We start from the raw sequence: 14,496 nt of genomic DNA, 5'->3' as shown, positions 1-14,496 counted from the left end.
AGGTCATGTTCTCTCGCTAGAGTTGTGGACTCCGGCGGAAAATGTGGCCGAATTTCCGGGATTCTTTAGGCGGGAATAAAACGTGCTGAAGCGGATTCAATGACCTTGCGAAAAGAACGCTCCCCTTGACGGGCATCAGTCGGGATAGGGAGGGCAGCAAAAAGATTGCCAGTATAAGATCTCTAATCATCCCAATTTCCTTACTTAAAATGCATGGAAAATGCGTTTTTCGGCGGTGATGCAGTCGGCAGATCGCTCGAGCGAAAGGAGCTTGGGTAGGTGGTCAAATGCCAATGTTACCATTGGTTGCCAGTTGACCCAGGTTACTAGACCTGCGCTCGTGATAGATAAATCTGGCGTACTGTGACAGGTTCCTACCATACGTGTGGTATGCAATGTGGAACAAAAACCTCTAACATCACTCTCACTCTTGTCCACGCCTGTTGAAACTGCAAGTTTCCTTGGACTCTCGTTAGAGAATATTGATGCCAATTTGTGAGTGTCGCGTCTATTGGATGGGGCGAAGCACTGCTCCAACAACAACAGAATATTTTAGTTTAGAATATTTATTCGTTTTGTTGGTTGCAACAATTTTGTGTACTACTTTGTTAGTTAATAAAATAAAATAAAACAATAAACTAAAATAAGATAGACCATGGATTTTAATGTATGTTCATGTTACACATTAGCAATATTTTTTTTTTATTGAATGGCTGGGCTGCGGGATTAAAAATACAACTCGAAATCGAATCTCAGCACGGGGAGAATCATTGTTTACTATATAGTTTGGCAGCATAAATTGAGGTTATGTTACGAATAGAGGGGAAGGCAGTCGAATGGAGTGGAATGAAGAACCAGGACGAGCAGAGTTGCATTGCATCAATATACCTTCAATTTATGTTTCAATATTACTGATAAATGTAGAAAGAATAACTAAATACTTGAATATAAGCAAATATTTTCTCTTAATTACTGCAATTAAGGTGTCCTAAGTGCTATATATTCCAAAAGTATCACAGTTTATGGCTGTTTAAAAATTTAACTTGAATTTTCTGAAAGATTTTCGTAATATGAACATTAGTGATGTTTGTGGGTATGCTAATTTTGAGCGATCAGCTGTTAGTTGCGCTACTTGTTAAGATTTACAATCGGCATAATCAAATTACTAATTTAAAAAATACAAAGACATCTGATGAAATCTTTGGCGTTCTAGGAATAGGTCTAATGACACTGATATATTTAATTCTTTTGAGTTTTTCTGTCATAATAAAGTATAATAATTTAATAAAATAACTAAAATTCACTAAAATTTACAAATGTATAAAATAAAAAAAGTAAAATAAAATAACATGTTTTTAACTAGCGAGATAGCCTCATTTGCTTTATGCAATTCCTTTTATTTTTTTCTAACATCAATAGCTAAAACAAAATGAAATAAAGTAAAATAAAATTTAAAAAAATAAAAATAAAGGAAAAAGAGGGAAAGGATAAGAAATTAATGGCAAAGAAATTGAAAGAAAGGAAAAGGCGGAAAGAAAACGGAAGCAAGCGAAAATAAAGGAAGCGAAAGGAAAGGAATGAAAAGGAAACGAAAGGAAGGAAAGTTAAGAAAGAAAAGAAAAGAAAATAGAGAGAAGAGTCGAGAAGGGAAAGGAAAAAAAAGAAAATGAAGAAGGGAAAGGAAACTTTACGCAATTTTACAAGGCGTCCTGTTCAAAACATGATTGAAAATAAACGATACGTCCAAAATTTAATATTTTCTTTGCTCTGCAAAAACTTTTTTATTAACAAAATTTTTTTAAGAAAATAATTTTAATTCCAATAACAAAAAGCTCAATCTGACTTATAAAACATATTAAACTGAGCTTAAACCACACAACTTATTTGAATACACAAAGCGAGTTTTCATCACCCACTGATGTACTTCATATTTTTAGCAATTCATGACAGATATATCAAAACGGTTTTTTTGCTCTTGAAAAACTGTGTTTTTGTTGGGAGAGGGTTTGGATATAAGCCGAAGATGTTCTTTAAGGCTCTTTTGCAGAACGGCAAGTTAAGTTTTTTAACTCAGACTTAACCTAGCATGAGGGGTTGAACTCATACATTTTTGACACATTTTTTAATTAGCTCTGACCTAGAAAAAATCGCCATTCTGCAAGTTGGTCTAAAAATACTAAAAAGTTTTAAGACCGTGTTTAAATTTGAACATACTCGACTTTTTAGGAGCCAAAAAATTGTTAGTTTAGTTACAAAACTCAAATCCTCGTTTCCTTTTAATATAAAAAAAAAAAAAAATAATAAACTTGATTACCTGTGTTTTTTTTTTTAGATACAAAAACATACGTAAAAAGACCTACCAATACCTGTGCGATGTTTGTGGCAAACATTTTAAAAAACCATCGGACTTAAAAATACATAAACGAATTCATAGCGGCGAAAAGCCCCATAAATGTGATTTTTGTGAAAAGCGGTAAGTTATCATAAAAAACATCGTCCTAATATACTTCACCAAATTTTTTCTAACTTTATTTTCTGCCTGTATTAAATAGATTTATACAAGCTCAGAACCTAAGCCATCATATGCGTACTCATACCGGTGAAAAACCATATAAATGCAAATACTGCGACCAGTGCTTTATGACAACAAGTTCACTGAATGGCCATTTAGGGGTACATCTGGGTGATAATATTCACAGATGTAAGTTTTGTCCCTTAGCTTTTCGTTATGCTTCGGAGCTACGGCTACACTCAATTACGCATAAAGACGAAGATCCAGAGACGCGTGAGCGAAATATGGCAGCTTTAAGGGAAGAAGAGGCTAAATTAAAAGTGAACAGGTAAAATGGCATTCATAAACTCCGTAGACTGTGATCTTATATTAAGGTTAATTTCTCCGCGCGGAATCCAGGGCCGGTATCGTGTTATACGATCCGTGATGGAAAGCAATTTTTTACATCGCAATATCTCTTAAATGGTGGATCGGATTAAGGAAATATCGTTAGCTTAATGTGAAAATGTGCTAAGTCACTTTTTACGAATTTTACAGGAGACGAAAAAAATGAATAATTTTTGAAATAACCTTTTTTTCAAAACTGTGAATGCGGATACCTTAGTTACAATACTTTTGAGTGTAGAAGCTTTGAAAAAGATAAATAAAAATCATGTATGGTAACCTAGCAGCTATTTTGTGACTTAGCACAATTTTCGCACTCAAAACAAATTTTTTCTCCTGGCTTTTGAGTGTAGAAGCTTTGAAAAAGACAAATAAAAATCATGTATGGTAACCTAGCAGCTATTTTATGACTTAGCACAATTTCCGCACTCAAAACAAATTTTTTCTCCTGACTTAGCACTTTTTACTCAATATGTTTCCTCATCACTCCTACCCTTTAATGATTGAAATCAGACCTGTTAAATTTGAATTAGCATTAGTAATCAATTGACTAGATGCCTATTTTAATGGTCAATGATTTTTTCAATTGTTTTCCGCAAAAAGCAATTACTCAAGATGAAAGCCAGATACGATCAAGCAATTAATTCGGAAGGTTTTCAGGAAGGAGATTTGGTGCTGTTATACAACCCACAACGGAAAAAAGGTTTGCCCCGAAATTGCAGTGTAACTGAGAAGGCCCATGCAAAATTGTAAAACGGATCAACGATGTAGTTTACCGCATACAAACCATAGGTAAACCACGAACCAAAATGAAAGTGGTTCATCTAGAAAGGCTGGCGGCGTTTAGATCAGGAAATTTGCCTGATCGGGACGATCAAACTTAGGTGGAGGGCAGTGTGACGAATATTAACACTAAGAGATAATATCATCTCTAAGCCGATACTAAGCAGTCACTTGTATCTACATAAACAAATCAATCATTATGTCTACACAATCATCAGCAAAGTAGTTCTCACACATACACATGCATATTTCTGAGATACAAAAGTATGCAATCTTCAGCGAAGTAGTAAATTCTAGAAGGAGAAACGCCTAGAAATATGCCAACGAGGAAACCGAAGAGTATAAAAGCAGCACTAGCTGCGGCATGAGCAATCAGTTTGATTTAAGCACGCTATCAGTTGCGAAGTATAAGTGTTATTGTGAAAGTAGTCTAATAAACACCATTTTGCATTATTGGATATTGGAGTTATTTATTCAACAATTTAGCGATGCGAACGTTAGTAGAAGGTGTAAAATAAGCGAAGTTTCCCTAAATTCCTTACAGTATATTATCAATACGTAGTGTAGTGTCCTGTGGGTTATTTTTCTCTGAGCGCATCGCCAACATAGAAATATTTATGTGCAGCTGTATATACAGTAATCAGTTTTGATTTAAGTACGCTATCAGTTTCGAAGTGAAGTATAATTGTGAAGTACTCTCAAAGTAGTCTAATAAAGACCATTTTGCAATACATAATATTGGAGTGTTTTATTCAAGACTTTAGCGATACGAACGTTAGGAGAAGGTTGCAAATAAGCAGAAATCCCCAAAATTCGTTACAATATTAACGAAAAACCGAAAAATTACCCCGATTCCGTCCGAAACCTTGGGTGGAATGTATTGTATTTTTGCACGGAAAACCTTTCTGCAAATATCCAAAGGCAAGGCACGAACGCGCGGTTTGAGGTGGTGGATAAAGAGCAAATACCCACGGTACCAAAAGTTAAGGTGTGGACACCATGCGTGCTGAAGTCGGAGGATACGGTGCGACTTCTGCATAATCAGAATCCGAACATACCGACACAGTATTGGAAGGTACTTGCTGTATCTCGATCTACGGAGGAAGGTCAGTTCTACATCCTCCAAATAAGCAAGCAGGCGGATAAATTATTCACGCAGCTTGGAGAAATGTCCTAGGGCTCAGGCAAAATTTAGAAAAAAGAAGTCCCGAGAATAACAATCCTAATACGCTAGAAGTGGGTGAAGTCGAAGATTCATTAGTTCTAATATATTGCTTCAACTTCTTGTAATCATCGGATTCAAATTCGGAGGACTCCAAATCAATCAGAGGACGGACCTCCGGCTCATTCATTTCATTCTTTTCTAATAGATCTTCAAAGTTTTGACGCGAGAGGCAGTCCGGAACGAGATTTTGAGACCCTTTCCTATGTTCAATTCTGAATCGGAAGCCTTGAAGCTTTAAGGACCACCGAGCCAATCGGCCAGACAAATCCGATTGCCGCATCAGCCATTGAAGACTAGCGTGATCCGTTACAATTGTGAATTCTTGTCCTTCGACATAGGCTCTAAATTTTTTTAAACTTAGTATAGCTCCTAAGCATTCAAGCTCCGTAACGCTATAATTTGTTTGTGCCTTGTTCAATTTTTGGGAGAAGTATGCTATTGGTACCTGGATTCCATCTTCGTTTTTCTGAGACAGAACGGCACCAACACCAAGTCTACTAGCATCACACCGTATGATAAAGTTACGGTATGTACGGCGGACGGGCGCAACCAAATAGTGGTTGGAAATATAGAAGTCGATGTATAATTCAAGAACCAAGTTGAGAAAATTAAGTTTTTTGTTATTCCGAGCATTACTCAAAAAGTAATACTAGGTGTCGATTTTTGGGTGAAATTCCAAATTGCTCCACATGTAGTCTCGGAAATTAAAAGCGCCTTCGATGTCAACTGCACCGAAGAAAGTACGATTCCCCTGTCTGAGGAGCAAAAGCGGCTACTTGCATCTGTCGTTAATCGTTTCCTAGTTTTGAGAAAGAGGGCTTAGGAAAAACCCATATAATGGAACATATTATTGAGCTCGAGGCTAACGCATGCCCAATCAAACAAAGGTATTTTCCCATATCACCAGCCATAGAGAAACTAGTTCACGAGGAAATCGATGAAATGCTTCGGTTAGGAGTAATTGAAGAATCGCCAAATAGCCCCTGGTCTAGTCCCGTAGTACTAGTCAAGAAACCTAACAAAGTTCGACTTTGTCTTGATTCAAGGAAAGTTAACGCGTTGACTATTAAGGACGCCTACCCGCTTCCACATATCGACGGCATTCTCAGCAGATTGCCTACAACTAAATTTATTAGCTCACAAAATTTACGTAGAGCTTTCTGGCAGAGCCTTCTAGCCAAAAACAGTAGGGATTTTACGTGTCTGACCGTTCCAAATCGCCCACTATATAGATACTGTGTAATGCCTTTCGGGTTATGTAACGCGCCGCAAGCGCTGTGTAGATTAATGGATCGAGTCGTACCACCTTACCTCAAAGACCAAGTATTTGTATACCTGGACGATTTGTTGATAATTTCCGAAGATTTTGAAGCCCATCTTACAGTCTTGTCCGATATTGCACACCACCTACGAAAAGCTGGTCTAACAATAAATGTGCAGAAGAGCAAATTCTGTATACGTGAAGTCAGGCATTTAGGCTATATCGTAGGTGAAGGAATCTTACGTACTGACCCCGACAAAATCGCGTGCGTCGTAAATTTCCCAGCACCCTCAAACGTAAAGCAACTGAGGAGATTCCTAGGAATGGCTGGGTGGTATAGAGGATTCGTTGACAATTTCGCGGCATTAACTACACCCCTCACGAACTTGCTGAAGAAGAGTAGAAAATTTTAATGGAACGAAAGTGCACAAATTGCCTTTGACACTTTTAAACAGAAACTCTGCTCAGCTCCCGTTTTAGCTAATCCAAATTACAAAAACCCTTTATCATACAGTGGGATGCTAGCAGACTTGATGTTGGTGCGGTTCTGTGGGAGTGCCACGAAATCCCCCAAAAAAAAAAATACTCAAACACAAAATCCCCAAAGAAGAAAAATTACCCAAACACATAATCCCCAAAATCAAAATCCCCAAACACAAAATCCCAGTGCTATTATAAACATCATGACCGTGTAAAAAATAGCAATATCTCTTTCCTCTTTCATTCATATTTATGTATGTATAACTATATATTCACGTTTTGGCAATACATATTGTAACGAATTTACTTGCAAATCCTCTTATTGGCCCTTTTGCTATGTTCTTATCACTAAACTGTTGAATAAATAACTCCAATATTGAATAATGGAAAAATGGCCTTTATTAAAGTACTTCACAATAATAACACTTATACTTTGCAACTAGCTGGCTTAATAACCAAACTGATAGCTTAAATGAAACTGACTTTCAAAATAATACTGCTATTGCTCGCTAGATAGCGTCTTAATCGAAACTGCCCATAGCGCCTCTACCGCTGATGCTTTTATACTCTGTGATCTCCTCGTGGCATCTTCTAGGCGCTTCCAGAATTTTACTTAGTTAGTTATAAATTTCTCAGCTACAACTACAGATGTTTTTTTTTTTTTTTTTTACGAGGAGGAAGCATCGAAAGCCTCATAGTCCGTGTGGGACTTTAACCGCACTAAACCTCCTACCGTCTGAGTACCATTTGCCCCCCGGTACTACCGTCAAGTATTCCGTCGCAAATGTATAATTTCTCATTTGAGTAATACTTGCACAAATTATTGCCCTCTTTTGTGACAACTCAGATAAGATATATGCATGTGTTTGTACATTGCTTCTCCGCTGCTCGTATACGTACATATGTGTAGACGCAATTATTGATTCGTTTATGTAGATACATAATGATTGAATTACTGATGTGAATTCACGTCACTGCTTAGCATCGGCCTAGAGATGGCAGCACCCATTAGTTTTGCTAATATTCGTAACACTGCCCTCCACCTAAGTCTGATCGTCCCGATCAGACAAATCTCTCGATCTAAACGCTGCTAGCATCGCCAAATGTACCACTCTTCTATTTCGTGATTTCCCAATTGCTTGTATGCGGTAGATGACATCACTGATGGTCTTCACAACACTGTACGGGCCTTCCCAACTGCACCGATATTTGGATGGAACACCTTTCCGCCGGTGAGGGTTGTATAGCAGTACCAAATCTCCCTCCTGGAAACCTTCCGAATTATTTTCTTTGTCGTACCTGTGTTTCATCTTAGTACTCATTATCCTGGATCGTTCCCTCGCACTCTGTTACTTGGCCAATGAAGAACTACTTCGCAGAGCTTGATCTTGACGGATTGACTTTGCATCATTAGTATCGTCTTGACGTTTCACAACAGTAGTGCGCGCTGGCTTGAAACCACCCTTGCATTCTTTCTGGAAAATTCTTTCAGTCGTTTTAGTGCGTCCATTAGGGTTTGTCAATGCCAGTGTGTTTCTCGCAGGTGCTTTTGATTTCGCTTTATTTGCCCCATTCGATCCATCAACCTTTGCTCGATCTACTTTCCTTGACTCTCGTGGTCTCTGTCGAATCTCCTCCACCAGCACTCGCTTACTGCTGAACCCTTTTTCCAAACTGAAGTTAAGTGGCACATCTTGGTTCTCATAACGCATCACCCTTCTCTGCATATCGATCTTGATGCCATGGTCAACCAAGAAATCCACTCCCAATATAACAACAATCTCCGCCACAACGAATTTGTGTATAACCATGACCTTCCCAATTAAGACTTCACAGATCACTTCTCTCCGGACTTGGTTATACTCGCCAGTGACCGTACGAAACCTCGCTCCAGGTAATGACTTTACTCTCCTGTAGACGAAATCAGATCCAATCAAGGAATGAGATGCGCCCGTATCTACAGTCAGTACATGTTATTTACCATCCACATTCCCTCTGACGGTAAGACTGCTCGATTTTCTACCAATTTGCAACACAGATCACAGGGCATTCAATAGCTGGATCTAGCTCTCGATCTCTACCTCTTACTCGCTCTTGCTCATCTCCTCCAGCTTTGCGTTTACGGCCACCCACATTGTTGGAACTATTAGGACCAAGATCGCAATGACGTGCAATGTGACCGGGCTTCCCGCATTTGAAGCATTTGATAACTTTTTCACTCCGCTTTTGCTATCCTTTCAGCGCCTCCAATATTGCGTCTACCCACTCTGGCCTCTCTACTTCCACACGGCGTGCTTTGAAAACTGGCTTACACAGAAGCGACGCTGTTTCCTGAATCAGAGCATGTGATACCGTTTCTGCGAATGTTGTCTTTGGGTGTGCATATGTAGCTCGCTTTGTTTCAACGTCCTGTATGCCATTTATGAAGCTCTGAACTTTTACCCTTTCAGTGTATTCCACGGGTGCGTCCGCATTTGCCAAATGAGCCAACCTTTCAACATCCGAAGTAAACTCTTGCAAAGTCTCATTAGCTTTTTGGTAACGGTTTTGCAATTCTATTTGATACATCTGTTTCCTGTGTTCGCTTCCGTACCTTCGGTCTACAGCAGCCATCAATGCGTCATAACTGTTCTGTTCGCACTCCGGAATAGTCTGTAAGATTTCCGCGGCAGGCCCCTTCAGTGCCACGAACAGAGCTTTATCTTCAGCATTCCAGTTGTTCACTGCTGCGGTCTTCTCAAACTGTAGTTTAAAGACCTGAAAAGGAACAGAACCGTCAAAGGATGGTGTCTTTACCTTTGGATTACTCGCTGAAACTGTTGGGCGATTTATTTGCAACTTCTGTATACGACCTTTCAGAGCTTCTATCTCGGCATTCATTTTGTCCTCGAGCTGTACAATTTTTGTATTCTGTGCTTCTAACTGCGAAGACATTTGTGCCACCTGCAATGATAAGCGCTTCTCTTGTGCTTCCATCTTGGATGTAATCTGTGTCGACATTTCTGAAATACGCGTTTCTTGTGCTTCAATCTTCGATTTTATTTCTGACGACATTTCTGCAATACGTGTCTTCTGTTCTTCCATCTTGGATGTTATACGGTTCTCCTGGGATTCTAGTTGAGATGCCGTACTTATCTTTTGTTCTTCCAGTTGAGATGCCAGCTGAGATGTTATATCTGTCTTTTGCGATTCCAGTTGAGAAGCCACTGTCGATGTTTGAGCAGATATTGCAGCCAAAATCATGTTCAAGCCTGTGCTCGTAACTGTCTGCGTAACTGTCTCTTCCATTTTTGTTGTTTCCTCGCCATCAAGATGAAAGTCATACTCTTCCACGTCAATGCCTTCTAATTCCATTGCCTTTCGTAGTCGTGCCTGAAGTTCGACTTTAATGCCGGTTGTATTCAATCCACCGCTCTCCAACTCCTTTTTCAGTTGTTGGATCTTCAATTCACTGATCTTTGCCATGTCCATGTTGTCCTCTGGAATTTATTCAACAATTCCTCTTCTGACACCAATTGTAACGAATTTACTTGCAAATCCTCTTATTTGCCCTTTTGCTATGTTCGTATCACTAAACTGTTGAATAAATAACTCCAATATTGAATAATGGAAAAATGGCCTTTATTAAAGTACTTCACAATAATAACACTTATACTTTGCAACTAGCTGGCTTAATAACCAAACTGATAGCTTAAATGAAACTGACTTTCAAAATAATACTGCTATTGCTCGCTAGATAGCGTCTTACTCGAAACTGCCCATAGCGCCTCTACCGCTGATGCTTTTATACTCTGTGATTTCCTCGTGGCATCTTCTAGGTGCTTCCAGAATTTTACTTAGTTAGTTATAAATTTCTCAGCTACAACTACAGATGTATAATTTCTCATTTGAGTAATACTTGCACAAATTATTGCCCTCTCTTGTGACAACTCAGATAAGATATATGCATGTGTTTGTGCATTGCTTCTCCGCTGCTCGTATACGTACATAAGTGTAGACGCAATTATTGATTCGTTTATGTAGATACATAATGATTGAATTATTGATGTGAATTCACGTCACTGCTTAGCATCGGCCTAGAGATGGCAGCATCCCTTAGTTTTGCTAATATTCGTAACAATATTTTTACTTATCCATATATAGGACTGCTAGTCGCTCTAATTCGAACAAGCTAACAGAAGCGTGTACTATGCAGAAGGACATCACCGTGGCGGCAGCCACGGTTATACCACACACCCGGACTTGGCATGGCGTAGCCCAGGGTTATTTTTTATAAGCGCGGCCGAAGGCCGCCTATGCAGAAAGTTGGTATGGATTATTAGCCTTTTTCGGTCGCGGCGAGTTTAAACCTAATTTGAATTTATTTCACACATAAAATGGGGATTTTGTGTTGGGGATTATGAGTTTGGGGATTTTGATTTTGGGGATAACGTGGTAGACCCCGGTTCTGTCTCAGAAAAACGAAGATGGAATCGAGGTACCAATATCATACTTATACCAAAAATTGAACAAGGCACAAACAAATTATAGCGTTACGGAGCTTGAATGCTTAGTAGCCATACTAAGTTTAAAAAAATTTAGAGCCAATTTCGAAGGACAAGACTTCACAATTGTAACAAATCACGCTAGTCTTCAATGGCTGATGCGGCAAACGGATTTGTCTGGCCGATTGGCTCGGTGGTCCTTAAAGCTTCAAGGCTTCCGATTCAGAATTGAACATAGGAAAGGATCTCAAAATGTCGTTCCGGACTGCCTCTCGCGTCAAAACTTTGAAGATCTATTAGAAAAGAATGAAATGAATGAGCTCGAGGTCCGTCCTCTGATTGATTTGGAGTCCTCCGAATTTGAATCCGATGATTACAAGAAGTTGAAGCAATATATTAGAACTAATGAACCTCGCCTACCCTACTTGAAAATTGTCGACAGACATGTTTATAAGCGTATTGACTTCCCAGATGGCAATCCAGAGTCGGAAACTTATAATTGGAAGCTATGGGTTCCAAAGAGCTTAGTTCGGGAAATTATTGAAAATGCTCATTGCCCTCCCAACAAATGCCATGGTGGAGTTGCAAAGACCTTACAACGTTTGCGTATTAATTTTTATTGGCCAAATATCACTACCGACGTGAAAGATTTTGTATCAAAATGCGACATATGTAAGCAAAGTAAAGCTCCGAACACAACACTTCGTCCACCCATGACTACGCCAAGCACAATCGAGCGACCATTCCAAAAACTATATATAGATTTGTTAAGACCTTATCCATGCTCAAAGAAAGGACATATCGGAATTTTAATTGTGTTAGATCATCTGACTAAATTTGTACTTTTATTTATATATATTTATATTATATATATATATATATATATATATATATATATATATATATATTTATATATATTTATTTATTTATTACGACTCTAAGAGCCTAGTTCAAAACTTAAAAATATGATTGCATTAATTAACAATGTACTTAATCTAAATTTTTAAATTAAAAAAAATTTTTTTTTTAATTATGACACATGTATCACTAATGCATTTAAATCTCAACGACTATATCATTTAATCGGCCTAGATTTGGTGTTGTCATACAACCGTCTGCTAAATAAGTTTCTATCACAATTTTTTATATATTCAGGTAGTTCGTTGAAGTATTTCAACCCTTTGTAAAAAAGACTATTTTGTTCCGATTCTGTTTTATAATTGGCAATTTAAAATTATTTCTCTGCCTTGTATTTATATCATGGACCTCGTAATTAAATGTAATACCTGTTCTGAGATACTCTGGCAAAATTCCATGCTTTATATTATAAATAAATTTCATTGTGTTGAAGAGTATTTGTTGTTTAACGCTCATCCAATTTAAACTTAGAAGCATGTCTTTTATAGGAGTATCATAACGTTTGCTTAAAATAAAGCGCATTGCTTTATTTTGCATTTTTTGCAACTTATCAATTTGCGAATCTTTCATAATAAAAAATATTGTTGAGCAATAAATAAAGTAAAGCTCAACTATGGATCTATAAACCTTTACTTTGTAATAATTACTTAAGTTTTTACAAGTTCTTTGAATAAACCATAATTTTTTTGCTATTTTACTTACTGAATAGTCAACATGGGCATCAAATTTTAATTTGCAATCAATCTGAACACCCAAATATTTAATCGTATTTACTTTTTCTATTACAATATTATTTATTGTAATAGTTTCAAAATTAGCAATGCTTTTTCTTGAAATAAGCATGTATTTAGTTTTTTCTATATTAATTTTAAGTTTGTTTGTACACAGCCAGATATAAAGTGCGTTTAAGTCACTTTGTAACTTGATTCTTATACCATTTTCATTTTTGCCATTTATAGAAATTAGGGCATCATCAGCGAAAAGTTTTATGGAGCTGAATTTCAAAACAGAATTTATATCATTCATATAAATGTTGAATAAAATTGGTGCAAGAACAGAGCCTTGGGGTAGGCCAATCTTAACATCCACTTCGTCTGATATTATCGAACCAATTACTGTTCTTTGTTTGTGTTGGAGGTCCTCTAATTTAAAATAAAAAACAGCCGCTCTTCTGAACAATAAAGAATGTATATTTCGACTTACTTCAACGTCGGTTAGATACACAGAGAAAGAAAAGAATTATTCGTAAGTTAAAATGGCGAATATAAAGAATGAATTCGCAAAGCAAAAATGCGATTACAAGTTGCAAATGAAAAACAGAGTTGCCACATGAAATAGATTTTCAACACTCCTCCTCAAATCTGGTATTCATTTGCAGTCACAAATTAATAATTTAACTCATAAAAAACTTTGAAGATATTTTACCTATTACATGTACATTAAACCTAACAATTTTACAAATTTGTTATGATTTAACTTGCTTAGATTTTTCGTAAATACATCTGCCATATTATCTGAGCTTGAACAATATTGTAATTCAATTGAATTTTTCTGATACATATCTCTTATATGATGATATTTAATTTCTATGTGCTTACATCTTGTATGGTATACAGCATTTTTAATAAGATGTAATGAGCTTAAATTATCACAATTTACAACAATTTTGTCAGGCCTATGTACATTTATTTCGTCCAAAAATTGTTTTATGAACATAATCTCTTTTGCGGCAGTTGACAACGATATGTATTCCGCTTCGGTGCTGCTCAAGGCCACTGTTGATTGCTTCTTCGACTCCCAAGACACCGCACCACCGGCTAAAAGAAATACATAGCCAGTGAACGATTTGCGCTCGAGTGACTCTCCACCCCAATAAGCATCAGCATAGCATTGTATCGGCGTCCCCTTCTTACTGTACGTGAGCGATAAATCAATCGTAGAACATAAATATCTTAACACCCTTTTTGCCGCTGCCAAGTGTTCGCTATGTGGCTCATTATTATGCTGCGCAAGCTTGCACACTGTATGTATAATATATGGGCTTGTGCACAACGCCAGATACAATAACGAGCCTATCAGCGACTGGTACTATTGTTTGCCAACGCGCTTGCAACTAGAATCAGCGCATAATATTTGTTGCTTAGGATCGAGTGGTGTTGCTATAGGACGACAGTCTAACATGTCATGTTGTTGCAGCAATTCTTTGGTTTGCCCTTTTTGTCGTATAGCTATTGCGCCCCTTTCACCTTCTCTTTCGACTTCCATACTAAGAAATAATTGAACAGGACCCTTATCTACCACTTGCAGTCTTTTCGAAATTTCGTGCTTAATAGAGCTAATCTCTTTCTTGTTTGTGCTGGCTATTAGCAAATCATCTACATACACTGCTAACAAATTGATGTGCCCGTCGTGATGCTTCGTATATACGCAAGGCTCTGTTACACATTGT

The 14,496-nt window shown here is 37.6% G+C and overlaps 1 protein-coding gene across 1 annotated transcript in view; it reads left to right on the top strand.

Annotated features, from left to right (window-relative positions):
- Window positions 1-14,496, top strand: part of LOC137248423 (uncharacterized) — a 396,800-nt gene that overhangs the window by 104,201 nt on the left and 278,103 nt on the right. Inside the window, exons 7-8 of the mRNA XM_067779361.1 lie at window positions 2,333-2,473; window positions 2,553-2,840. Coding sequence (XP_067635462.1) covers window positions 2,333-2,473; window positions 2,553-2,840 — 429 coding nt within the window. The remainder of the gene's footprint in view (window positions 1-2,332; window positions 2,474-2,552; window positions 2,841-14,496) is intronic.

Source organism: Eurosta solidaginis, chromosome 4, assembly GCF_040869045.1.
Source record: "Eurosta solidaginis isolate ZX-2024a chromosome 4, ASM4086904v1, whole genome shotgun sequence".
NCBI lineage: Eukaryota > Metazoa > Arthropoda > Insecta > Diptera > Tephritidae > Eurosta > Eurosta solidaginis.
The sequence above is the reverse complement of the archived record's forward strand: the minus strand, read 5'-3'. Positions and strand labels throughout refer to the sequence as shown.